Raw genomic sequence first — 27111 nt, 5'->3', positions numbered from 1 at the left:
ACCGAACTTACTGTTTAGCTTGATTTGCTATCTTTACAGTACACCCACAACATTAATAGTGATAATCAAATCCCTAGATAGAAGGCCACGAATCCCTAGAACGTCTGCTGTGGATAATATGCGAGTGCCACGAGCTGGCCGATATGCACCTTCGCACAGACGAGCGGCGAACGCTCAACGCCCTCAACAGAAACAACGCGGCGGCCACCATACGCTTCCCTATGAAGGGCAAGATCAGCTCTAGGCAGATGAAACTTAGCTGGTAAGGCAAGGTTTAAACACGGTTTCCACCAAGATGGTGAGGACAGAGGAGACGAGAGATGTTTTTAATGATTCAGATATCGTTATTTCCACATCTCCTCTCCATTCCGTTTAAAAATCTAATTGATAAATTCAAAACAAATCTCCGCTCGTCTCCTCTCTCTGCTCCTGTTTTGATGGAAGAAAAAGACCGATTTCTGAACTGTGGCTAACAAATTTAGTGCTTTGGTTAAAAAAGAAAACAAAATGAATTGGATAGTAATTAAACGTTACGTCAGTTACATCTTGACCTCAGGTCTTGACTTGACTTTCAATATTTTTGAACGTGGATGCAGTAAAATAAAATATTTATTATTATTTACAGCATAATACAATCGATACTCGGGTGCCTTCCCATACCTGACCCATCCCTCAACCAAGAAGCCATGAAAATCATGAGAATCGCCGATAGGATCTGCAAATGTATATCATAATTTTTTTTCAATGATTTTGGTAAAAAAATTCAACGTCCAAGTATAAAATGCCCCTCAATACACACTTTCAGGTCTTGTAGCCTATGTTACCCGGCCAGAACCAGTGACGTTACAGCTTCAGTACTTCTCAGCTGTGCTAAACTCTATCGTCCTAGCGAAATGCATTGCGGCCCACTTGTGGGAGAACTCTCCGTATGTGAGTAAACAGCTCAAAGGGATAGGGCCGATGTTCAGTACCTTGCTGGCTACTGCTGGGAAGGTCAACTTCATGCTGTTGGAAGAAAGCCATCCAAGGGATTTGGAAAGGGTAAGAAATGGAAGAAATTGTTGTAATATTGGAGCAAGAAGGGTCATGCTTTTTAAAATAGAATAATTTGTTACAGCTGCTTCAAAAAAGACTCCATTCTATCAATTATTTACGATTGAAGACGAAGTTCTGAATATTATTTTTTTTGTCTTGTAGATAATGAACAAAGGTCCTCCAGCTGGTAACGTTCTCAGAAAACAAATCAGTCTGCTACCTAAATATCAGGTCGAAGCGACGCCAATTAACGAAAAAACTGTGTCTGTAAAGCTTTTGCTGCTCAACCAAGCACATTTGGCAGCAAATATGGAGAACCTTACAGCGACGTCAACGCACAAAAGTTACGTCATAGTTGGGGATTCAGAAAATCACATCCTGCTGCTCACAACTTTCATGTAAACAATATTTTCTTGCTCTTGTTTTTTTTTTTCACTTAATTAACTTGTTTGAACTATATCGTTATGATTTCAGGGACAAAGACTTAATAAGCGTTTACGATGGCTGCATGAACTATGAAATAACAAGGAAACACGCTTTTGAGCACAAAATATCTGTTCACTGTGTCAGCTCTAGCATTGGTGAGTCAAATTTTGAATAAGCTCCTATCCTAAACAATATACCGTATCTTTTAATGTGTCTTATTAGTCTGGAAAAATATAATTATTTGTTGCAGTTGGAATCGATGCTCAATGTGAATATACATTCACAAGCTTGATGCCCATAAATTCACATAACGCTAATACCTCATCACTGTACTTCGAGGGCAATTCGAAAGAAGCATTAAAAAAACCAACTAATGGATCAGACACGCCCAAAGAAAGGAAAAGAAAGAACAATGGCGAAGAAATTTCGCAGTCGAAAGAAAAAAAGAAACGCGATAATGCTCTTGCAGAAAAAATCAAACTTTTGAAAGAGTCCTTTGGAAGAACATCTACCGTACTGAAGAAGGATTTACAAAAGACAGAAGAAATGACAAGAAATGCGTTGAATAATTTAGTGTACCCCGATCACCCTGAAAGTTATTCAAAAGCTATAGATATGAATACAATAAGTATCAACGATGAGGTCAATTTCGATGAAACACACGTAGACGTTAATTTTCCGGATAATGATGACGACATATTAGACGATGCAAAAATCGATAGTATTTTAAGTGAAATAGAGACTGAAATAACGAAAACCAATTCAACACCAAAAGGGCATTCCGAAAAAAGAGGAGAGTTTAATCAAAAATATCCAAGTGAGAAACACTCTGCAATGAATAAAATAAATAGCACAGCAAAACAAAACATTAACATGAGAAACAGGGCAAATAAACCAGGAAGCAATAAATGTAACTATAAATTTTTAGATCTTTTAGAAAAGAATATGGATTTGAGCGACGATGACGTTATACCCGTTAAAGAAACTGGATTCTCAGATGCCATAAAACAACAGGTTGAAAAATATATACAAAGCTCTTGTTTAGCACCTCCTGCAATTGATCTGACCATGACAAACCTTTACCAAGAACCTGAATCTACTAGAAGTATTGTTCCGACAGTAAATAGCACGAATAAAACAATCTATGATGTTGAATCCAACAATGCTGTATATTCTTATACAGATTTTAAACAACCTTTATCCATGAATATGTCTACTTCGACCCTTACAGTGCCTGCTGAAACAAAAAGTCCCATAACTAAAATCATTAATGATGAGCTCTTCAAAAATAATATTGAAAATTCTAACACAAATCTAAATAACGATAACATCACATTAAGTAATAATATTCACTGTACCAATAAACCTGAAAATATAAATAAACATAATGATAGTGATTGTATCCACGAAGAATTGCCAGAAGTTGACGTCATAGGTCATAACACAAAACAAGTTTCAGCACATGTTTCTGATATCTCAAGAGACACTGAAAAATACGAAAATAAAGCAATATGTTCTATTACTTCTGCCGAAAGAAATGACAACAATTTAAGCTTTTCCAATACACAGCCGCACCACAGCAAACATTGTGATAATAATATCACAGATGTTGCGTTGGAAATATTTACTGAGAAAGAGTCTCCGAATACAGATATCACAATATCGAATGACACAGAAAAAACCTGCATTACCTCAACCAACAATGAAACGATTTTAAAATTACATAATGATAATAAAAATACAAACAGTCAACATGGGCAATTACATCCATCTCACCTATCACCTACTTCAGTCTCTGATGAGCTTTCAATGTTAGATAAAATAAATGAGATATGTTTATGGAATCAGCATGTGAAGGATATTGATTTTAAACAAATTAAAAGTTCTGTCGCGCATAATGGCAATGAAAAACAAATTCCAAATGTATCTGCAATCGGAACTGTATTTAATTCTTCAAATAATGATGAGGCCAAAGATTTAGGCCAAAGTTTATGTAAACAGAACTATACGACTTCAAATCAAAATGAGCAAAATAACTCTCAATTTACCAAAAATAAACACAAAGAATATGAGAATAAGTACACATTTTCAGCGGAAAAAGTTGACGTTCAAACGAAATATACCAAAGATCATAAAATTCGGGTTATAAGAACATTAAAGGTTGATTTAGATGTAAGAGAAATTGTTTCAGATTATAAAACTGAATCAAAACTTAGTAACAAAACACAAGAAGTTATTTCTAATAAGTGTGTTAAAGAAAAACCATCTGTGACTTATATTGACCAGGAAACGTTTAACAGTTTAACCCACAATCACACAGAGATGGATAATTCAAAGGAATCGCCTGAAAATAATCTTATTGCCGACATAAATAAAAACAGAGAAAAGACAAATATGATTGAAAGTATACAAAATGACGATAAAAACGAGTCAAAAGATTCAACAAATGAGTTAAGCGTAAAAGCTGATGAAACAAGTATGGTTCAAGATAATGCAGTCGTTATGGACAATACAAAACTTGATGCCAGTAAACCCACATCTAATATTGAAGAACCTAATAAAGAAAACGGTATCAGCACTATTCTTCAAAAATTTGGAAATATAATAAGGTGATTACATCGGTTTAGTTAATTAATACCTAAAACTATATTTTTACAATTTTAAACCTGTAATCGCTCTTATTTCAGGAATAAAAAAAATGAAGCAACGAGCTCGCCAAGGATTTTTGCAAGTACTATGAGTAACAACGTGCAACAGTCAACCTTCAAACCTAAAAGACCTTTCAGAATCACTAAGATTCAAACAATTGATGCCCCAATACCAATCATTTACGAGAATAAACCTAAACCTGCCACCCCATCCCAAGTTGGAAATGTTGTATCTATTAATGCTAACCGCATTGAGAAGGCTTTAGAAGTTGAGAACCAACAGACCTTGGAAAAAATTCCAAAAACTCCTGAAAAATTACCTTACCTAGATTTGACTCCCTGTCAATCTCCCGAAACACTTTTAGAATCATCACTTGAGATTACAGAAGACGATTTCAAAATAGATCAATCCATGTTAAATCCCAAAACACTGTTGCAAAATATGGGAACGGAAGACATAACACTCGACATCATACCTCCACCTCCAGAGTTCTGTAATAATGACATTGATTATTCGCCAGTTAATGATGATTTTGAACAGTTAAGTTTTAGTGAAAATCTAAACCAAACCTTGGAAGAAAGACTTAACAGAAGTGAAAATGAACAGGTTTTCCCAAATACTGCCAATTTTACTCCTTCAGATGAAATAGAAACATGGACATTAGATTGCGACGATGAACTTGAAAGTAGTTATTCGGCTCCGACTCAATCTTTTACGGCAATACGAAGAAAATTGTTCGAAAACTATAATAAACATTCACTGAATATAAATGGTACTACGACAAAAAGATTGAGTCAATTTAAATACAACCGTAAAACTACTTTTAAATGAACGTAGTTAACATTAAAACTGTATTTTAACGTTAATAATGCAATTTTATGTTAATATAATATAAAAATTAGTTAATAAAAAGTCGTTTATTTATTTAACACATGTAAGAACACAAGACGCACAATGGGCCACAGTTCTAAATAAAATCCTTTACCGTTTTCGATAGAACGAGGCAATCTGGAAATGTCCAAGCCAGTAGAATTTACATGGACAAACAAAATATTATAAATATCCAATATTTAATTTAAAACATCCATAGCACCATCAAGTAAGAATAATTTCCCTTCGCATTTGTACGAATTTTTGGGACATGAAAATTATGAAATCTGAAATGGCGCCATCCATTATTTGCAAAAAAATCTTAAGACATAATCGTAGCTCTAAGAAAAAAGTAGTTCAATAGTAACTATTCTATAGTAGAACTGTTCTACCCATAGTAGATAACTTCCTTTGGGCTTATTTTATGGGCAAATCAAATTAGGCACGTTAGCGCTAATTTGACCGGACTAGTAGTCGCCTAACAATTCTTTTTGTAATAGAAAAAAATNAAGAAAATTGTTCGAAAACTATAATAACCATTCACTGAATATAAATGGTACTATGACAAAAAGATTGAGTCAATTTAAATACAACCGTAAAAATACATTTAAAAAAACGTAGTTAACATTAAAACTGTATTTTAACGTTAATAATGCAATTTTATGTTAATATATAAAAATTACCTTCAAAAAGACGTTTATTTATTTAACACAAGTAAGAACAGAACACAAGACGCACAATGGGCCACAGTTCTTTCGCTCTCATCAAATAAAATCCTTTACCGTTTTCGATAGAACGAGGCAATCTGGAAATGTAGCTAAGAATGTGGCCCACTGTACCTACAATCCACATGCCAGTAGAATTTACATGAACAAACAAAATATTATAAATATCCAATATTTAATTTATAACATCCATAGCACCATCAAGTAAGAATAATTTCGCATTTGTACGAATTTTAGGGACATGAAAATTATGGAAATGGTGCCATCCATCCATTATTTGCAAAAAAATCTTAAACAATCGTAGCTCTAATGAGAAAAAAGTAGTTCAATAGTAACTATTATATAGTAGAACTGTTCTACCCATAGTAGATAACTTCCTTTGGGCTTATTTTATGGACAAATCAAATTACGTTAGCGCTAATTTGACCGGACTAGTAGTCGCCGCCTGACAATTCTTTTTGTAATAGAAAAAATAANAAAAAAATTAATCGAAGGGTACAAAATAAAAGATGATATAAGCAACACCAAATTTTATTATTGAAGTTAGAGCAGAAACAATGCATAGCAAAAAAATACCTTAATTTAATAAAATTTCATTCATGTTACAGTAAGCAGGAGGTGAAATAGTTGTTCACAATAGTGTCGATAAAACTACTACATTAATATTATATTTATTATCCTTGAGATTAATCACAAGAACAAGTAAAACCAAGACTCACTAAACATAAAATAATAAGTAAACGTGTGACCCTCTAGTGGTCTTTACAATCTATTTAGTTGGTCTTGGTTGAACAGAACTACAGCCCTTCCTCAGCGTTAGTCTTTTCTAACTTGAACAGTGCGATGTTTTACAAAAAGGGCAGGTTGAACTCACACCATTCAATTTAAAAGAAACTGGGTGCGTGCAGGATCCTCGTCTTTGCCTGGCTCTGGCAAGCACCGACGACGACACTGAACTGATAGAAATTGTTACAACCTCTATACTTTGCATTAAAATAATGCCCATTTTCACAGGCAAGGGATCCATCTTCGCGACCACTTATTCCAGTGAAATATCACTCTAACACATAGTTCTCAGCTTCCCTGCAAAGTTTTCAATCATGTACTCAAAAGAAAACCTAGAGTCACTGATATTGAAATTTAGATAAAAACAATATGCAATCCTGCCTCTCCACATGCACCGCGGCACGTGTCGTCCCAATACCAACCCTAGCACTTTGTAAGAAGTTCTTGCCAAGTTCAAGTGAGTGACCATCAATTCGGAGCTTGTTACAAAGCAAAGGTCGGACAGTTCGTCAACAAGACAAAAAACTAGCTGAGAATATTTTTTCCGTTTAATGCTCAGCATGTAAAAGAACTCCCTTATAACACACCATACAACTAATTGAAATAAAATAAGTAGATGCCTGTTTCAAGTGTAAAGAAAATCATGATTGGCTTGGCTACGCCGTGATTACAATATACATTAAAAGCTAAGTCATTTATTTTTGGTAAGTATACAATATAATTGTTTTATTAATGAATGCAAAACATGCCTAATAATAATGCTGAATATTAAACTGGAAATATAATCCACACTTTTTTTGTATATTTTATATTTTTTGTATTTTTTTTTCCTTTTTATATTTTTTTTAGTAATTTCCACGCTGGGAAAATTACACTAATTCTATGCAAAGTATAGCTTGTATTTTGTATATGACCACTCCATACTTTGTTTCTTTAAATTACGGGCTATGCAGATTATCCTCGCACATTGGCAGTAATAGTACAAGTGAAGATTCACTTGCCAGTTAAGTAGGTACTTAAAGCACAAAACATATACCTAAACTTATGAATTCAAAGCGTTTTGAAATTTACAAATGCATTGATGAAAATTTTCCGAGTATACAAGTAATAAAAGATATTTAAGAAATAACAAATTTGTATTGCATTGTAAATACTGTTAGACAGCATAATATTTCAACTAAAATGGTATACACAAAAAGAATCACAAGTAAGATACTGCAAATATGCCAGTTATAAAGCATAGCCCGAAGTGCTATTGGCACACAGGCTAAATGCCATTACTCAAATGGGAAGTGGTGATAAAGATAAGTATAGGCTCAAAACCTAGCGACATCAAATGCACATGTTTGCTGTGTCACGCTATGCCATTCCAAATTCTAGATTTTTAACAAAAATTTATTAAATCCATTCATTTGATTTCAATTTTAATCTTGCATAGTGAGCACTAAATGTGGCATGTTGATGCCGCAAGATAAAGAGGCATTCACTTCTTGGTCATGATCTTGAGATATTCAAGCGCGTTGTGGGCAGCCGCGGACTGGGCATCCTTGCTGTTGGGCCCTGCCCCGTAGCACACTGCCACGGGCAGTGTGGACAGCTGGACCAGGCACTGGCAGCGGCCACTCATGGACTTCTCTTCGATGTCCACATAGGTCACTTCAAAGGCTTGCTCAGAAGCTATCTCTTGCAGGAACTGCACGAAATTGAAGTCCTTGTTGTTCAGAGGCGTCACCTGTTACGAATTGAACACAATTAGTCTATATGAAAACTAATAAACAGAAAATAATTCAATCACTGAACCAGGAAACACCGCTAACTACCTTAGACATCTTTAAATTAAGTGGCAGGAAGTGAGTTTTATATGTGCCAAATCCAAGTCTCAGAATGATTAGACATCACTTGCAGAAAGAATTAGTAAAGTGAGAACACTAGATGCTTCAAAATGAAGTCATAATATTATTTAATCCTCAGACATCACACAACATTACAGAAGTGCTAGACAGTGTTTCTACAAACGCTGCATCCAATTTAAAGATGTCTTACATTCATTCACACTTTTTCATGCATTTAGTGTAATATGACAATGATTGGTAATTTCAATTTAGTATAATTAAAACATTTATCATGCATAATAATCGAAATATATCGTACCTGCAACTTGGCCAGGTTGGGGCCGACAGACTGTTTGAGATGTTTGTGAAACTGCGACACCTTGTGGCTGTGACTGGTAGTCAAAGTGGAGATTTTACTATCTTTCAAGTCGGCATATCGGGCCGCGACGCCGCCCTAGAAATCAAACACGGTTATAAAAAGAGTTCAATTTGCGCAAGTGACCCTTCTGTCCATTCAAGCTTGCAAGAGCCGACCGAAAGATAGTAAAATACCTGGCCAAGTGCTAGCAATCCTTTCGAGGGAATGATACAAAAGAGCCACTCGTTCTAACATGGCTGACTATATGGGGACATGCCAAAGAATAATTTGATTAGTGTACATTTGATTATAAAACACAATTGAATTTAGGTAACACAAAAAAAAAGATTATTTATGGATAGTAAAAGTCTGTTAAGTGATCACTCAAGTAGTTAATGAATTTATTTTTAATCAAAATAGTGTAAAACCATTAAGAAATTAGTTACAAAATTTTAAAACAAATGTTTTATCTTATTTACCTCTTCCTCAGGCTGGAAGGACTCTGGCGGGTTGTCCTGCAGAGCTTGCCACATCTTGTAGGCGGCCTGACGCTTAGCCAGTTTCTTGGACTTGCCAGTGCCAACTTCACGGCGTTTCAGCAACGTGCAAATGATCGTAAATTGACGCTCGTGAGGCAAACCTGAAAACAAGATAGATTTCATTGCATTTTTCAAATTAAACTTCGAAGTGGTCTAGTGGTAAGACCACCTGCTTCAGACGCAGAGGTCCCAGTGCGATTCCCTTTGGGGGCAGAATTTTCTGTTCGGTTTGGTTGGTGGTAGGGCTTGCTCAAGTCCGCCTGGCTAGCTACCACCATCTTACCTAAGTCTGTCGCCATAACAACAATGTTTACAGCATTGTTGTGTTCCCGCAGTTAGAGCCAGTTCCTCTGTGGTTGAGGATTCCGGGTGAAGCTCGCTTCCACCTTCGGCCTGATCATCACTTACCATCAGGTGAGACACAGGCCAAGAGCTTCCTCGTGGATAAAAAAAAAGTTCCTTGTAAGTTTTTAAATAATATGTAAATATGTATTTACACTCACGCCTGTTGACATTGTCGTCGTTCTCAGCATGGTACGACGGCGGAGGCCAGAAGCGCGACATGCACAGCTCCTGAAGCCAGCCGACAGGATTCCCCATCAATTTGTCTTCAAATGATGAGACAACAGCGCCACTGTAAGACAAAAAGGGATAAGTAACAAAAGTAAAACAGAAAAAAGAAGGTCAAATTGGGATTTAGGGCCGGACTTACAATATCCCAGCTAAGTCAAAGATAGAAGATAATGCAAAAGAGTATAGTTGGTGGGCCCCTAAGTACCTAGTATTAGTCCAGGGCCCCCTAAACTCATGGTTCGGCCCTATTGGGGGTGCATGTAATAAAACGTCTAATGAATCATAATACATACGTCTCAATCACAGCTCCGTTGGTGGGTGGGTCAGCCGGGGTGGCACCGGTCAACTTGTCCAGGAGAGCCTTGGCCGCAGAATGCTTAGCTTCCTTTTTCGACCGACCAGTGCCCATAGCTGTAAGATAATTAATTGTTAACAAAAAACTTCATTAAATTACAATAACTAATAATAATTCCCATCCCATAAAAAAAACTTATCCTTCCACAAAGGAAACCATTTCACAAATCAATAATGACCACATAAAATAATAACTGACTAACTTGGTGCTACATTAATTACTTACCAACTAAGTCAGCCACAGTAACGCGGTAGCGGAAGGTTGGCTCGTGGATCATACCTTCGATCTGGACCAGTTCATACTTGGGCACAGTCCCACGGCGGGCCAACAGCTCTTGCAATACTGACACCGGAGTCTTCATGGGTAACGACTCCATCTCCTGAAAATAAAAGTTAAGTAAAATTAACAATTAAGTAAAGAGGTATTACTGCTGTAGTCAGTTAAATGGAATTGAATCTAGGCAACACAAAGAACAGCTAAATATTTTCTAGTCTAGTAAAAATAAATTAAAACAGTCACAAATGTACAAAAACCTGTTTAAACTAATGATGATTGCTATTGATCATATGAATTTTTAAAACATTAATATAAAGAATTTTAATGTGCCTGCATATAAATAATGAATCAGATGTTTTCACACTTCTGAATTAATAATTTCACGTAGGTAGGTAACAAAAATGTAACAGGTGATAGATATTAATCACATCCACACCTACATCACATTTTCACTGTGATCGCCACCTAATCACTATCATTAACATCTCTGCATACAAGGAGTTGTGTATTATTTAGTTTTGTTGCCAAGGTTTTGTAGTAAAAATGTGATCCATGCATAAGGAAGGTTGTTTTATGGTAAGGACCACCTGAGATGAGTAACAAGACAGTACAAGGTTATTTGTAAAACACCAGCAACCTCGCACAACTAGATCACTGACATGATAAACAACAGGCCAAGACGCACTGAAATACTAGATCTCCAAGTAGTTAAGAATGCAGGCTATTATTATGAGTGTCAGAACTGCAATACAAAAATATCTATAATCAATGTGTCACAATCCTGTATCTTTCCATTATTGTATGCCCATGCGGCGGAGCACAGCTGATCTATTATAAAAACTTTATGACCTGACTTGTGTACACACGGCCACAGTGTTAACTATCCATTTCCGTTCTTGCTCTCGCTCTCATCAAATGGTGATTTTTTGCGACAGAATGAGATGACATGACTGGCAACGGGCAGTTAACACTGTTGTAACAATAAACACAATAAGAATTTACCCTCTTAGCCGCTTCATCCAGAGGCAGCCGTTCCAAGTTGTTGGACGGCTTGGGCCGGTTCTGGTAGCGGCGCCGCGGCCCGTGCCCGGCGTGCTCGCCGTCGGGGCCCGCGCCGTGCACCGGCAGCCCGTGCACTCCGCTCGGCACCACCCCGTGGACCCCACTCACCACGTTTGGGTGTGGGTGGACCACATTACCATCCATCTGCGGCAACACGATTTCACTTTAACAACTAGCAATTTTAAAACTATACACGTTGAATTAACAACGACTTACTTTGACGAGGTTAGAAATAGATTATGAAAAGATATTTTGATAGAAAACAGATGAGATGAGAGTACTTAGAAATTCCAATACGTTTCACAAAGGGATATTAATAAACGAGCTTTACAAATTACTTCATATACTTGTTTAACAGTTCGTAATTATGCCCTGATCACGATTTATGCACTTTACAAATCGTAATCAGGGCTACAATTACAGCAATCATAGAAAAGTAGGTACTTACAAACATTTTGGAGTTAAAGTTAACGCCAAACGATTTATCGATGGTATCCAATATTTTGAATTAAAATGAGCACCTATCTACACAGATTTCTCGTTTTCACCACTTTCTAGCAAATATTTTAGGGAAGCCGTGTACTTTGAACCAAATTCAGTAGACGTGTGTATGTCTGATTGACATGGCGGCGGCCGGCCATTACAAGTTCTCCAAGATGGCTGAACCGCATGCCGGGTGGCAAGTAAATTAGGCATAAAATGCAGTGTAATAATAAATTATATCACTGCGCTGAACAAACAAGTATAGCCATCCTAGGTATTCGCAGTCATCACTTCACATCAATAATCAGCTGATACAAAATAATGTGTCCATAAAACTACAACTTACCATTTTTTTTTAAGTTATTTTATCTTCAACACCAGAAAATCACTTCAGAGGATAAACAATATTTATTTTGTTGTGGTTATCTACTCAAAACTTAAATAAATTCCGTAAAATAACACTACTGCTCCAAAGAAATTCACCGGCTGGAAAATGAATGAATGACGAAATTGAGTGAGTAATTGATTGAACGAATCCTCACCACCCATTCCATTCGTTCAAAATTGAATGGATTGATTGAATCAAGATAGCCAACATTAGAAAAATAATTATTGATGTTGTTGCCTGTAAGAAAAATAATATTTAATATCGATGATTGATAGTCGGTGTCTATTCGACGAAGTATCGAATGGAGTTCCATTCACAAAGCTTTTCGTAGATGGCGCCAAGGTGTCATGACTGAATCTAATGGCCTGTCATGGGCTGGCGCGTAAGGAAAATAAAACTCGAAGCGCTAACCCGCACTCCGAAGTATGGGCACGGGTGGAGAAAGAAGAAAGTAACCGAGATGGTGTTCTCACGTTGTTCACACAATCATTATAATAATGTGGCCTCAAACTTTTTGCTTTTTTTAGATTACAGACTTTTTTACAATTAATGGCATTAGGCTTCGTGTGGTTTGCACATTTAGCCATACTTACGCTTTACTTTCCCGCCAAAAAGTCCTCTAAAACTTTATGTAGGTATGTATTTGAAAAGTTTTAAGGTAAGTAAATCATTAAAGACATAAATGACTTATTATAACACCAGCCACCCGCCCCTGCTTCGCACAGGCACAATGTAGGTAGGGTTGCCAACCGTACTCTAAAATAGAGTATTGTCCTCTATATATGTAGTTCCAAAATACTGGACTGTCCTGTCGATGACATTGACAGTGGGGCGCCACCGTCAATACCGGATCGCTGGTTCAGATTTTTGCCATGTTGGAAACCATATAGTTGAACGATGGTAGCGCCCCCCTGTCATTGAGTTTGGCGGGACAGTTCAGCGTGGGTCATCTCTATCATGTAGGCGTACTCTATAATCTATAACACTAATAGAGTACGCTAAAATACTCTTTTTTACAAAATTTTTACTAAACTAGTGCACGTCTGTAATGATATGCAAAAATCCATAATTAGAATAAAAAATTGGCCAAGTGCGTGTCGTGTCACTCGCAGTGTAGGGTTCCGTAGTTGTCCATCGTTACCACAATATATTTCAGAAACAAGCAATTACTTCATCTAAAGTCACTTTTCATATTTTCTTCTAAGGATTTTTTACTAGTTAAGAAATTTTAGGGGGGCAGCTTTGAACAATTTTCATACTTTATTAAATATCTTCCAAATTTGAACGTTTTCATTATTTTTTTCTTCCTAGATAGAGGTCATGGTTATCACACAACAAAATAATGATGTTCTTCTTAATTATTCATGAACGCTTTTTAAGATATTTAGATTTTTGCACAGACCTGTAAACGTTCAAAACTGCCCCGTAGACGGGGCAGCCTTGAACACGCCTGGGGCAGTTTTGAATTAGTATTTTTTTCAATGAAATAAAACTGAATATTTATGAATGTGTATTTTTAAAATAATTAATAAACAAAATTTTAAATGATCAGTGTCATTTGGGATCAATTTAACATGTTTATTTTACTTTACATCACTCTGTACAAAGTAACACAAAACTTAAGGATATTATTAAAAAAAAGTAAATATAAGATATATCAATTAACTAAATACTAATTAACTTTCTGTTTAATGACACATCTAAGACAAAACTGCATAATTTAAAAAATATNGACTAATTAAGGGTTAATGTGCCTGCATGTTATAAATAATGAATCAGATGTTTTCACACTTCTGAATTAATAATTTTATGTAGGTGGGTAACAAAAATGTAACAGGTGATAGATATTAATCACATCCACACCTACATCACGTTTTCACTGTGATGCGTTGCCTAATCACTATCATTATACATCTCTACATACAAGGAGTTGTGTATTATTTAGTTTTGTTGCCAAGGTTTTGTAGTAAAAATGTGATCCATGCATAAGGAAGGTTTATGGTGAGACAACAAGACAGTACAGGGTTATTTGTAAACACCAGCAACCTCGCACAACTAGATCACTGACATGATAAACAAAAGGCCAAGATGCACTGAAACGCTAGATATTCTCCAACTAGTTAAGAATTCAGGCTACTTTTATGAGTGTCAGAACTGAAATACCTACAAAAATATCTAATAATCAATGTGTCACAATCCTGTATCTTTCCATTATTGTATGCCCATGCGGCGGAGCACAGCTGATCTATTATAAAAACTTTATGACCAGACTTATGTACACACGGCCACAGTGTTAACTATCCATTTCCGTTTTTGCTCTCGCTCTCATCAAATGGTGATTCTTTGCAACAGAACAAGATGACTGGCAATGGGCAGTACCTATGCCGATAGTACCTATGATTTCATAATAAACACAATAAGAATTTACCCTCTTAGCCGCTTCATCCAGAGGCAGCCGTTCCAAGTTGTTGGACGGCTTGGGCCGGTTCTGGTAGCGGCGCCGCGGCCCGTGCCCGGCGTGCTCGCCGTCGGGGCCCGCGCCGTGCACCGGCAGCCCGTGCACCCCGCTCGGCACCACCCCGTGGACCCCACTCACCACGTTTGGGTGTGGGTGGACCACATTACCATCCATCTGCGGCAACACGATTTCACTTTAACAACTAGCAATTTTAAAACTATACACGTTGAATTAACAACGACTTACTTTGACGAGGTTAGAAATAGATTATGAAAAGATATTTTGATAGAAAACAGATGATGAGAGTATTTAAAAATTCCAATACGTTTCACAAAGGGATATTGATATACGAGCTTTACAAATTACTTCATATGCTTGTTTAGCAGTTCGTAATTAAGCCCTGATCACGATTTGATGATGCACTTTACAAATCGTAATCTGGGCTACAATTTCAGCAATCATAGAAAAGTAGGTACTTACAAACATTTTGGAGTTAAAGCTAACGCCAAACGATTTATCGATGGTATCCAATATTTTGAATTAAAATGAGCACCTATCTACACAGATTTCTCGTTTTCACCACTTTCTAGCAAATATTTTAGGGAAGCCGTGTACTTTGAACCAAATTCAGTAGACGTGTGTATGTCTGATTGACATGGCGGCGGCGCCGGCCATTACAAGTTCTCCAAGATGGCTGAACCGCATGCCGGGTGGCAAGTAAATTAGGCATAAAATGCAGTGCACTAATAAATTATACCACTGCGCTGAACAAACAAGTATAAGCCATCCTAGGTATTCGCAGTCATCACTTCATATCAATAATCAGCTGATACAAAATAATGTGTCCATTTAACTACAACTTACCATTTTTTTAAAAGTTATTTTATCTTCAACACCAGAAAATCACTCCAGAGGATAAACAATATTTATTTTGTTGTGGTTATCTACTCAAAACTTTAATAAATTCCGTAAAATAACACTATTGCCCCAAAGAAATTCACCGGCTGGAAAATGAATGAATGACGAAATTGAGTGAGTAATTGATTGAACGAATCCTCACCACCCATTCCATTCGTTCAAAATTGAATGGATTGATTGAATCAAGGTAGCCAACATCAGAAAAATAATTATTGATGTTGTTGCCTGTAAGAAAAATAATTTAATATCGATGATTGATAGTCGGTGTCTATTCGATTAAGTATCGAATGGAGTTCCATTCACAAAGCTTTTCGCAGATGTCGCCAAGGTGTCATGACTGGGCTGGCGCGTAAGGAAAATAAAACTCGAAGCGCTAGCCCGCACTCCGAAGTATGGGCACGGGTGGAGAAAGAAGAAAGTAACCGAGATGATGTTCTCACGTTGTTCACACAATCATTATAATAATATGGCCTCAAACTTTTTGGTTTTTTTTAGATTACAGACTTTTTTTACAATTAATGGCATTAGGCTTCGTGTGGTTTGCACATTTAGCCATACTTACGCTTTACTTTCCCGACAAAAAGTCCTTTAAAACTTTTTGTAGGTATTTGAAAAGTTTTATTAATATTATGTATAAATATTTATATATATGTAGGTAAGTAAATCATCAAAGACCTCAATGACTTATTATAACACTAGCCACCCGCCCCTGCTTCGCACAGGCACAATGTAGGTATTATAAGTAGGTACTTAAAAACTTTCCTCTTGAATCACTTTAGGTATTTAATAAATAAAACCGCATCAAAATCCGTTGCGTAGTATTAAATATTATAAGCATACATACAGACAGACAGCTGAAAGCGAGTTTGTTTTATACTAATTGTAATGATAATGATAGTTTAAGCTTACATTGTTACTAACATTGGACCCTGGTTCGAAATAAACATGTTTTTAAGTAAGTACCTGTACACCTAAGTTGTATTAAAAACACATTTAAAATTTTATAGGATATGATAAAAATAAAGTGTTAACACTTGATACTTTGATTGATATTCACATTAATTTAATCATAATAAACGCTAACAAAACATCAAAATTCTCTATATAGTTTTATTATTACGTAATAAAACAGCTCAATAGTTAAAGAGCTCTTTTTTATTTAAAAGAAATTAGGTAAGAGAATATTTTTTTTAGATTATTATTGTACCTAAATAAATATCTTTACGATTTCTTATCGAACTGGACCAAAATAATCAAGTACATTGCAGTAGAAGCAACTATCTGTAACAAGTGAAAAAGAGAATATTAATAGGTACATTTAAAAAGAAAAGCGTTTGCGTTTTTTTGCTATCGATAATTATTTCATACATCTGAATAATTAAATAATACTCATTAGGTATACTGTTTTGGAAGCAAGTTTTTAGGTAAAATCATGTCTCAATTTATTATTTTTTGTTGAGAATTGTACCATAAACAACATTAAAATAACTGCTTATGTGTGACTACTATAATATTTGTCGTATCTTTAATTTACCTGGAACATTAAACTGGCGTCGAGTGGAAAATATCCGTAGACCATTATATCAGTAGATTGGTATGTCATCAACGAATTAAAGTGCTGTGTCTGAAAGAAGGACAGCATCTTCAACATTTACGTACTCAGTTTGTTTACATTTATTAGCTTATTACTTAGGTGCACCAAGGTTTTTATAAGCGTTAAGTTAGGTAGGTGTAATGTTTGTTTAGTCGTTACGACTAGGTAAGCAGGTACAGAAGACGGCACATAAAGCACAGTGGCCTCTTAGGTAATCAACAAGTGAGACTTTGCAACAAAAATGTAAAGTTTGATGTGCTGTTGACTGTACCTAACTAAAGTGTTTTAGTGCGTATGGCGCCGCAACAAATTATTTTTTATTTATTTAATTAATCGACAATCATACCTCTAACAGTAGTACTACCCCAGTGCCATAGAGTAAAGTTACCACAATGTCGCAACGTTTTAGTTTTAGTAAAGTATATTTAACAAGCTAAAATCTCATTTTAATGTTTAAGTAAGTAGCATTACTATTTTTAGTATAACTATTATGGTCGCGAAACTCTTCTGTTAGCGGTCAATTCAATGAAATATTAGTGGGATATTGATAATGTGTAACATTTAAACCGGCATAGGTACCTACCTACTTAGTCTAACATACCTCTAACAGCGATCTCATATCATGTTTTTCCATGGGAATACTGTGAAGAGTCTGGCCTATTTTGAGGGTCTAAAAATAATACAAAAATATGAATTTAGATAAATTGATGAATTGTATCAAATTAGTTTAAGGAGTCCCTATCTTATAAGTATACCTACTTGCTCGAAATACTTGCCTCTACTTTCAAACGGTCTCCAGAGTGAGCTAACGCATAAATTTTAATCCACTGGTACACAATCCATAAAGAAAAGTTGATGATTTCGTGTGTGTTAAGAGTTCTCGATACTAGTGTACCATGGTATATGATGTGGGCTTCGCTGACGATAGCATGGAAGGATTGCATCGAGGTAATCAGAATCGTCGCTTGGAATGTTTCATTAATATTTCGTTTTATCTCAACAACCTTCACAAACAGCGTCTCGATTGTGGCCAGATCCAATACAGTGAGCTTTGTTTCTGAACTTCTATATCCACCAACGAAAATCCTCCTACTCCCCAAAGTCTCAAGAACGGCATTCAGGTTACTCAATAAAGCTACCACCATGAGCACTAAAACGTAGTACATTACTATCACTAGAAACTGTAACATTTGAGGATAAATGAAGATCATGATAACTTTATACATCACCCATACGCCGTCTTTCCGTGAAAAGTTCACAGATAGCTGCAACATCAGTAGCATAAAGAGGCACCATAGGGATAATCTGACGTGAGCTCTAAGGTCCTTTAGGATGCTATTTTTTGTAGTCGGATGTTCAACCCAAGCAGACGCCAATGAATTGAGGATATCAACAATTTTGTAGCGATACATGTAAACACTGCAGTATGCAGTAATACAAGCTGCTACGAGGAGTATCATTTCTACTATGTAATTAATCTGAGTCACTATTGCACTGTCTTTTTCATTCATTATCAGGGCAATATCGCGGACTTGTATAACGTTATGCACAAACAAGAGTAGCAGTGCAGTAATGGCACGCAAACTGTTTGGGTAGATCGAGCGGTGATCGAGCGTGCAGTGTTTTGTTTTGAATTTAACATTATACGGGAATAGCCCTACTACGCGGCACATCACGTAAATAGGCTTGAATATTTCCAGTAATGTCGGGAAACTGTCATTTTTAGAGGAAAATAACTTTCGAAGTTGTAAAAACATTTTCGCGCCACACAAAATCTGAATCTATGAAGTGCTACTACTGCGATACGGTGCAGTCATTACAATATGCGAGCATACGACTATTCAGATGATAACATCGCTCTTATTATTTATTCATACGGAGTTCGTGTCCAAATGCAAAATACCACAATTAAATACCAATCAGTAAGACATTATAATGAGCAGTGATGTAAATTCAAGTGCTACGGCATCGTAACTAACATCCCAGATAGGTAATTATCTGACTACCTAATTATTTACGTAATAAGAGTTTGAAAACGACCTATATAAATAACTTTGGACTAAATAAAAATATTTTTCTTTCTTTCTCTATATTCTAGCTCTTTAATAAATGGATAATTTTTTTAAATAAAGCCTGTTTCAAAGAAGAATAAACGCCATAAGAAATGACTGTGACAAGGTCAAAATTTATCAAATTGTCAAGCGTTAACCCTATGTTGTTGTAAGAATAAATTCTAGTGAAACATAAAAAAAATAATAAAACATATAAAATTACGAAAAAAATGCAAGTTTGTAGAGCTATTTGGGCTGTGTGCCGATCCAGGCAAGTCGTGAGGAACGTGTTATCGAACGAGGCATGGAACCGTTTCAACCGCAAATCGTGCAGACAGAGAGGCAGGTGTTACAGCACCTGCCCTGCTGGGATGAAAGTCACTATTTGTGGAGCAGCTGGATGCACAGGTAATCAATACTTTTACCAAATTGGCATTAACGTAAATAGAGAAAACACTTCCAATTTGAGCCTGTAATTCGAGATTTGTTCGCGAGTTCCACCAACCAACCGTTTTAGGACGGCCAAATCTTTTAGCTACGTAGAGCTACGTATCGTATGCGTGTTGTGATTAGTAGCAGTTAATAAATGAGCCCCATGATCTAAAATAGACGATTTGCGAATTTCTCATAAAACTTATGGTCCTCTTCAAGGTCAACCTTTGGCGCTCCTGCTGAAGCAATGTCCGTTGCTGGATGAGATCGCTCTGTACGACATGTGCGCCACCTGTGGGTATGGCATGGAACTCAGTCACGTGGACACCAAATGCAAGGTTTCTTCGTACTCGGGCCGGCACATGCTGTGTGACGCGTTGCAGGTAGATTTGCACTATGGTATAAAAGTTAATTGGAACTGTCCCCAAGTTTCTGTAGTTGCTGAAAGTGATACTCTAGTGAAAGTGGATTTTAATAATGTTTTAAGTGCACTAAAAATACTGCAATACCTTCATGGTGTACTAAAACAGGTAACATTCAAAATACCTAACATATAACACATACAGTGTTATTCAAATCATTATCCAAAAACTAGACAGTAAAATCACTTCCATACACGGCTGCAAAAATTTTTTGTATGACCTTAATGTTGATTGGCAGAGGATGCCATAAAGCATTAAGTTCACCTTTTATACGGAATTGTACAATTGGGATAACAATTTCGTTTTCAGGATTCCAAAGTGGTCGTTATTATGGCAAGAGACAGATGTGACACTTTTGAACATAGCTCGCCTGTCGTGACAGAGATCGCACTGCAGATATGCAACACCTGTCCGACGGTAAGTGTATATTATACAACGTGTCCCAAAATTCAACGATAAGCCGGCGCCACAGGGCGGATATAGTCATGGGTACTTTAGGAAAAATAAGAAAAAAAATCTATCTCAATTATTTTTTAAGTTACACAATAAATAATGAAATTCGTCGAAAATTGACACCCCTTATGATATTTTACATTACCACGGCCACAATTTTTCAAGGACTTCTGTTTTTTTGTTTGTATCGGCAACCTAAGTAGTGCTGCTATCCACCCCAATCCTTAAAACCCCCAGAATCCTTGCAATTTTTACACAAAAGTTAATCAAAATATGATATTTCTTTAAAATTTTTAACGATTTTTACTTTCACTTAACTTTGACTCGTCGTTTTGTAAAAAAAAAAGTATGAACACTACTGCGGCAAGTTTTTTATAAAGTTGACGCAACTATCCAAGATTCCAAAATGGTATAATACTCTAAGAAAACTAGTCGCAAAAAAGATATGCGTACCATTTTTACAAGCACTTCGCTTGTTAGTTAGTTTGGGATAAATCTTGCAACTGAATTTAAAACCAGTTCTCCTCAACCAATTGAGCTGAAATTTGGTATACTTATGTAAGTACGATGACAATGCAATATTATGGTATCATTGAGCTGGATGGAGTCTGGAAGTGGCCATAGGAACTTCTAAACGAAACGGCGGAATTTCATCTTGTTTAGGTTTGTTGGATTTGTCTTTTCGTGCACTTTAGTGCTAGATGATGTCCAGAGTGCTGATGATGAAGTCAAGAGGTGGCCAGGAGCTGGCCATAGGAACTCCTAAACGAAACAGCGGAAGCTTATCGAATTTGGGTTCGTTGGATTTGTCTTCCCGGGCACTTAGGCCATGAGATTGAGAAACAACTAAAAAGTTTAAAATAAAGTTATAATCGCGCATGGAATTTATTCCTCTTTTTTTCTGTGTGCGCTACAAGCTTTCGAAATTATTTGAATCTTGCATGCAATTATTTTTATCGTTAAATTCTTTCTTAAAATTTCGCATTAATGCTTGTTTATTTTACACTTTTTAGTTGTTTCTCAATTTTATGGTCCAAGTGCTCGGGAAGTCAAATCCAACGAACCTAAATTCGATAAGCTTCCGCCATTTCGTTTAGGAGTTCCTTTGGCCAGCTCCTGGCCACCTCTTGACTCATTATCAGGATCCTGAATATCATCTAGCACTAAAGTGCTCGAAAATACAAATCCAACGAACCCAAACTAGATGCGATTCCGCCGTTTCGTTTAGAAGTTCCTATGGTCACCTCCAGACTCCATCCAGCTCAATGGTACCATAATAATGCATCGTCATCGTACTTCATAATGTAAGCAAATTTCAGCTCAATCGGTTGAGGAGAACTGGTCTTAAATTCAGTTGCAAGATTTGTCCCACACTAGCTAACAAGCGAAGTGCTTGTAAAAATGGTACGCATATCTTTTTTGCGACTAGTTTTCTTAGAGTATTATACCATTTTGGAATCTTGGATAGTTGCGTCAACTTTATAAAAAACTTGCCGCAGTAGTGTTCATATTTTTTTTTTTACAAAGCGACGCGTCGAAGTGGAGTGAAAGTAAAAATCGTTCAAAATTTTAAGGAAATATCATATTTTGATTAACTTTTGTGTAAAAACTGCAAGGATTCTGGGGGTTTTAAGAATTGGAGTGGACAGCAGCACTATTTAAGTTGCCGATACAAACAAAAAAACAGAAATATTTAAAAAATAGTGGTCGTGGTAATGTACAATATCATAAGGGGTGTCAATTTTCGAAGAATTTCATAATTTATTGTGTAACTTAAAAAATAATTAAGATAGATTTTTTTTCTTATTTTTCCTAAAGTAGTCATGACTATGTCCATCCTGCGGCGCCGGCTTATCCTTGAATTTTGAGACACGTTGTATATATTGTATTTCCAACTAATTCTATAAAGGCCCGAGGTTCGTAGCGTGTATAAAATCCTTAGTAAAACAACATATTATTTGATAACGTTTCTGATTAGTAAAACGTGTTTTCAAATCACGTTTCGTCGATCGTTTGGCAAGCAATATTGCCGATGTATTAAGTCTGAATAACTCAATTTTCAGAATGATAATTCAGATTCTGCAATGGTTGGTCTAATTAATATTTAATCAATATTCGTACATAATTTTCCGTTTTTAGCATTTGGGCATTAAATAAATATTATTTCTTATTTCCAGTGCTTTACAATAGTGGCAACCGAGCCGGTCGAAAGCATGGTGCCTCTAGTGAGTGAGATCCAGCGGCTGCGTGGGGTGTACAACCCTCGGCGGCTGCTCGGGTGCGTCGAACTGAACTGTGTTCGCGCGAACACTGTGCTCGCCGATTTCCTGCGAGCGCCACCAGAGGCGGTGAGAGTGCCGGTCGTGGGAGGTGCCACGCCGAATACGATGGTGCCGGTGCTGTCTGCTGCTGTACATCCGTGCACGATGACCCAGGAACAGGTGAGAGTTTCGGTACTTTTTTAAGGAGAGAAAATGCGCTTTTAATTTTAATTGGGATTACCATAAAAGCTCTACTTGTATTTTCTCGGTTTTTCTTTTTTATCGAATGTAAAATTATTGGTCTTTAGTACACGTTTACATTAAAAGTGTCGTGCGCTACAACCAAAAAGGAAAATTAAACCAAAAGGTACTGCTAAAGCATACCAGCTCACATGACGTATAGCGCCTTATAATTATGCCAATTTTTGAATAGTGCCTTTGATGACACTAATTTTGTTCTCTTAGCTAAATGATTATGCAAGTATTTATTATGTATGTGTAAACATCCAAGGAAAATATCCCTAGAATTCAAAATTCCAGGTGGAATGTGTGACGTCATGCATAATGAGCGGTAACGAGGCCGTTTGTGCTGCTAAGGGCTGCTGCACAGAGACGGCTTGTCTGGCCGGCGCGTATGCAGTGGCGCGAACTACTATAAACGTGGTGAAGGGCCTGCAGGGGCAGAAGGACGTGGTGCAGTGCGCTTATGTAGACAGCATGGGAACGTGTGCGCCGGACTGCCAATTCTTCGCTAGCGAGGTGAGAGAACAAAGCAGTTGACAGAAACAGTATAGTGACGTGACGATTAGTGACTGTTTCGTGACTGTGTATGAGACTGACGCCCGTATTCACAAACATTACCATGCACAGTGTGTTATGGGACTGTATAATCGGACATTCTCATTGATTTGATGAAACGTATAGAGCTCAGTTATACAAACATGATAGTAAAACTCCCGTTTGAAAATTCCACGTAGTTTTCGCGGTATAAAAATTCAAAGTTACCTATTTTTTTACTTCAAAATTATGCAAAAATATTCTCACTCGTTAACTAATAACATTTAATTCAGAATTGTTATAATACTTCATAGAGCTCTTAAAACTACACGTAATAAGCGTATTAAGTGCTTCGTGAACGCATTCAGTTAATTAGGAAAAATGATTTTAGTGATTTTTGTTTTTATTTTTTTTCTCAATTACACCTTAATATATGCAAACATTTTTAATTGCAAGATATAGTCTGATATTTAATCTAATTGTATTAATAAAATCAGCTTTAAACTCCGTGATATATTTGAGAAAAAACATAAAACGTCTTAATAAAATTTTTACGCGTCTAGGGTCGACAATTTTGGAAAGAATAATTCATGTCTAAAAAGTTTCAAATCCCGCCTGTTATGTGCATAGTGTTGAAGGTTCTAAAAAGTCACATTCACATTGTTTTTAACCTACTTCAAAAAAAGGAGGAGGTTCTCAAGTCGAGTCTTTTTTGCTGCTGCCTAGGTGCTACAAGGCTACGAATAGAGACTACGGCATTCCTGTGCATAGACAGCCTTCTGCTACACGTAATCGTGCCGTGCGTGCCGCCCACCAACTGGACCTGCGACTGCCCCGACTCGTACCACGACGAGTACTTAGCCTCGGTACGTTATGTAGTGCTTTGATACAGAATGCAATTGAAATGACAGTTGGACGATAGATGCTACGACGCTACGGTAAATGCTACGAAGCTACATAATTATGTGCTACGAGGCTACGAACATGTAATTTGACACGTGTTACACGCCGCCCATCGTGCCATGCGCGTGCAAGCCGCCCACCAACTGGACTTGTAACTGCCCCGACTCGTGCCGCGACGAGTACCTAGCCTCGGTATGTAATGTCACTACATACGCCACGATACGGTAGGGCTGCACTAGAAGTACTTTTCAGGAAGACAAGCTGCTGCCTAGGTGCTACAAGGCTACGAATAGAGACTACGGCATTCCTGTGCATAGACGGCCTTCTGCTACACGTAATCGTGCCTTGCGTGCCGCCCACCAACTGGACTTGTGACTGCCCAGACTCGTGCCGCGACGAGTACTTAGCCTCGGTACGTTATGTAGCGCTTTGATACTGAATGCAATTGAAATGATAGTTGGATTGGACGATAGATGCTACGATGCTACGATAAGTGCTACGAAGCTGCATGTGTACTACGAGGCTACGAACATGTAATTTGACACGTGTTACACGCCCACCAACTGGACCTGCGACTGCCCGACTCGTGCCGTGACGAGTACTTAGCCTCGGTACGTTATGTAGCGCTTTGATACTGAATGCAATGGAAATGACAGTTGGACGATAGATGATACGACGCTACGATAGGTGCTAGAAGGCTACTTAAGTACTACGAGGCTACGAACATGTAATTTGGCACGTGTTACACGCCGCCTATCGTGACATGCGCGTGCGAGCCCCCCACCAACTGGACCTGCGACTGCCCAGACTCGTGCCGCGACGAGTACCTAGCCTCGGTATGTAATGTCACTACATACGCTACGATATGGTAGGGCTGTACTAGTAGTTTTCAGATAGACAGGCTGCTGCCTAGGTGCTACGAGGCTAAGAATAGAGACTACGGCATTCCTGTGCATAGACGGCCTTCTGCTACACGTAATCGTGCCGTGCGTGCCGCCCACCAACTGGACCTGCGACTGCCCCGACTCGTGCCGCGACGAGTACTTAGCCTCGGTACGTTATGTAGCGCTTTGATACTGAATGCAATTGAAATGACAGTTGGAAGATAGATGCTATGACGCTACGATAGATGCTACAAGGCTACTTAAGTACTACGAGGCTACGAACATGTAATTTGGCACGTGTTACACGCCGCCCGTCGTGCCATGCGCGTGCGAGCCGCCCACCAACTGGACTTGTGACTGCCCAGACTCGTGCCACGACTAGTACATAACATACGCTACGATACGGTAGTGCTGCACTAGAAGTACTTTTCAGGAAGACAGGCTGCTGCCTAGGTGCTACAAGGCTACGAATAGAGACTACGGCATTCCTGTGCATAGACAGCCTTCTGCTACACGTAATCGTGCCGTGCGTGCCGCCCACCAACTGGACCTGCGACTGCCCCGACTCGTGCCACGACGAGTACTTAGCCTCGGTACGTTATGTAGCGCTTTGATACTGAATGCAATGGAAATGACAGTTGGACGATAGATGCTACGACGCTACGATATATAGCTACATGACTGTGTGCTACGAGGCTACGAACATGCATTTTGGCACGTGTTACACGCCGCCCATCGTGCCATGCGCGTGCCACCAACTGGAAATTTTCAGAATGCCATTTTACTACGATAGGCGCTACAAGGCTACGATACGTGCTACGAGGCTACTCTTGCTGCCCACGAACTACACATACATGTGACTGTCTTATTCGTTCGACCACTAACTAAAATCTCAGCTACATGCTACGAAACTACGAAACCGTCCATGACATAATTATTAATTGAAGTTAATTATGCATTGAAGTTAAACGACTTTACCGACGCGCTACTACATTTATTGTATACCGAAATTAAAGTGTGATCATCTGTTTCAGATATGTCGCGAGATGACTTGCAAGTGTGGTTCCACGGAGCTGTGCTGGCGACCACGGCCCGTGGACTACGACTCGGCGCGCGCGTCCAACCTCACGCACCAAATGCCGCTCAAAGGCAGCGCCTGCCACATATGCCAAGTGCCACGCAGTGTCGCTATAGAGAAGGAAATACGCGACAGGGCGAAAGACCCGTGCTAAAATGCCAACACATGATAAAAATGTAAGAGAAGCAGCCAATACCACCAGAGAAGAAATCAGGCAAATTTTTAGTGTCTGTGAAAATTTTCTTTCTTTTGAAAGTTCATGTTGAAGATTGGATTCAACAGCTTTTTTATCTCAGCTATTTTCAAAGGTACATTGTAAGTAAATTGTTCCTACTGTAATGGGTAACATCAAAATGATATTTTATCTGAGTTCATGAAACATTGGTGTAAACATTAGTATTACTAGTTTTGGTGTAAAGTCTGCGTTTAGGTGCTGTTATAAAATGAAACCTGTTATAAAACCAAAATATATTTTAATATAAAAAATATGTAAACTGTTTAATTTTATTTAGGTAGTTAAAAC

The 27111-nt window shown here is 37.6% G+C and overlaps 5 protein-coding genes across 10 annotated transcripts in view; 3 read left to right on the top strand and 2 right to left on the bottom strand.

Annotated features, from left to right (window-relative positions):
* LOC114362361 (probable ATP-dependent DNA helicase HFM1) overlaps nt 1–1437 on the top strand; it is a 33285-nt gene extending 31848 nt beyond the window's left edge. The window contains exons 16-18 of the mRNA XM_028317738.1: nt 626–723; nt 806–1041; nt 1198–1437. Of these exons, the coding sequence (XP_028173539.1) occupies nt 626–723; nt 806–1041; nt 1198–1437 (574 nt within the window). The remainder of the gene's footprint in view (nt 1–625; nt 724–805; nt 1042–1197) is intronic.
* Nucleotides 1438–1515: 78 nt separating this feature from the next.
* Nucleotides 1516–4980, top strand: LOC114362373 (putative uncharacterized protein DDB_G0282133). Its single transcript, XM_028317755.1, has 3 exons — nt 1516–1616; nt 1712–4070; nt 4149–4980. The coding sequence occupies exons 1-3, from the start codon at nt 1544–1546 to the stop codon at nt 4939–4941; spliced, it is 3225 nt and encodes a 1074-aa protein (XP_028173556.1). The 5' UTR covers nt 1516–1543; the 3' UTR covers nt 4942–4980.
* A 1240-nt stretch (nt 4981–6220) lies between these two features.
* Nucleotides 6221–15786, bottom strand: Loqs (loquacious). Of its 6 annotated transcripts, none has more exons than XM_028317723.1 (8): nt 15680–15786; nt 14786–14989; nt 10374–10527; nt 10087–10204; nt 9718–9854; nt 9161–9321; nt 8643–8777; nt 6221–8223 (listed from the first exon to the last, which is right to left on the bottom strand). In XM_028317723.1, exons 1-8 carry the CDS (start codon nt 15680–15682, stop codon nt 7975–7977), a joined length of 1161 nt encoding a protein of 386 aa, XP_028173524.1. In that variant the 5' UTR covers nt 15683–15786; the 3' UTR covers nt 6221–7974. The 6 variants fall into 6 exon arrangements, with proteins under 6 accessions (XP_028173524.1, XP_028173522.1, XP_028173527.1 ...); XM_028317721.1 differs by lacking the exon at nt 15680–15786 and adding an exon at nt 15296–15475; XM_028317726.1 differs by lacking the exon at nt 15680–15786 and adding an exon at nt 15296–15475 and having other exon boundaries at nt 9724–9854.
* Nucleotides 15787–16941: 1155 nt separating this feature from the next.
* Gr68 (gustatory receptor 68) lies at nt 16942–19172 on the bottom strand. Its single transcript, XM_028317727.1, has 4 exons — nt 18104–19172; nt 17929–17997; nt 17268–17357; nt 16942–17014 (listed from the first exon to the last, which is right to left on the bottom strand). Exons 1-4 carry the CDS (start codon nt 19082–19084, stop codon nt 16955–16957), a joined length of 1200 nt encoding a protein of 399 aa, XP_028173528.1. The 5' UTR covers nt 19085–19172; the 3' UTR covers nt 16942–16954.
* Nucleotides 19173–19535: 363 nt separating this feature from the next.
* Nucleotides 19536–26781, top strand: LOC114362360 (malate dehydrogenase, mitochondrial-like). The gene is made up of 8 exons (XM_028317737.1): nt 19536–19786; nt 20030–20193; nt 20542–20649; nt 22863–23126; nt 23487–23705; nt 24410–24589; nt 24714–24818; nt 26545–26781. Exons 1-8 carry the CDS (start codon nt 19609–19611, stop codon nt 26740–26742), a joined length of 1416 nt encoding a protein of 471 aa, XP_028173538.1. The 5' UTR covers nt 19536–19608; the 3' UTR covers nt 26743–26781.
* The last annotated feature ends 330 nt before the right edge of the window (nt 26782–27111 follow it).

This window comes from Ostrinia furnacalis, unplaced genomic scaffold, assembly GCF_004193835.3.
Source record: "Ostrinia furnacalis isolate ACB-3 unplaced genomic scaffold, ASM419383v2 OfSCF6417, whole genome shotgun sequence".
NCBI lineage: Eukaryota > Metazoa > Arthropoda > Insecta > Lepidoptera > Crambidae > Ostrinia > Ostrinia furnacalis.
The sequence above is the reverse complement of the archived record's forward strand: the minus strand, read 5'-3'. Positions and strand labels throughout refer to the sequence as shown.

Excerpts from the sequence above, each read along its gene's own strand:
- Loqs (XM_028317721.1), bottom strand. Across the intron at positions 9,855-10,086 it reads AACGGAGCTGTGATTGAGAC|TGGCGCTGTTGTCTCATCAT; the intron begins GTATGTATTATG and ends TTTGTCTTACAG. Across the intron at positions 8,224-8,642 it reads CCAACCTGGCCAAGTTGCAG|GTGACGCCTCTGAACAACAA; the intron begins GTACGATATATT and ends AATTCGTAACAG.
- LOC114362360 (XM_028317737.1), top strand. The coding sequence starts at position 19,609 with ATGCAAGTTTGTAGAGCTATTTGGGCTGTGTGCCGATCCAGGCAAGTC. Across the intron at positions 19,787-20,029 it reads TGGAGCAGCTGGATGCACAG|GTCAACCTTTGGCGCTCCTG; the intron begins GTAATCAATACT and ends GTCCTCTTCAAG. Across the intron at positions 20,650-22,862 it reads TATGCAACACCTGTCCGACG|TGCTTTACAATAGTGGCAAC; the intron begins GTAAGTGTATAT and ends TCTTATTTCCAG.
- LOC114362373 (XM_028317755.1), top strand. The coding sequence starts at position 1,544 with ATGAACTATGAAATAACAAGGAAACACGCTTTTGAGCACAAAATATCT. Across the intron at positions 1,617-1,711 it reads CTGTGTCAGCTCTAGCATTG|TTGGAATCGATGCTCAATGT; the intron begins GTGAGTCAAATT and ends TATTTGTTGCAG. Across the intron at positions 4,071-4,148 it reads AAATTTGGAAATATAATAAG|GAATAAAAAAAATGAAGCAA; the intron begins GTGATTACATCG and ends CTCTTATTTCAG.
- Gr68 (XM_028317727.1), bottom strand. The coding sequence starts at position 19,084 with ATGTTTTTACAACTTCGAAAGTTATTTTCCTCTAAAAATGACAGTTTC. Across the intron at positions 17,358-17,928 it reads ATATGAGATCGCTGTTAGAG|ACACAGCACTTTAATTCGTT; the intron begins GTATGTTAGACT and ends TCCTTCTTTCAG. Across the intron at positions 17,015-17,267 it reads ACGCCAGTTTAATGTTCCAG|ATAGTTGCTTCTACTGCAAT; the intron begins GTAAATTAAAGA and ends CACTTGTTACAG.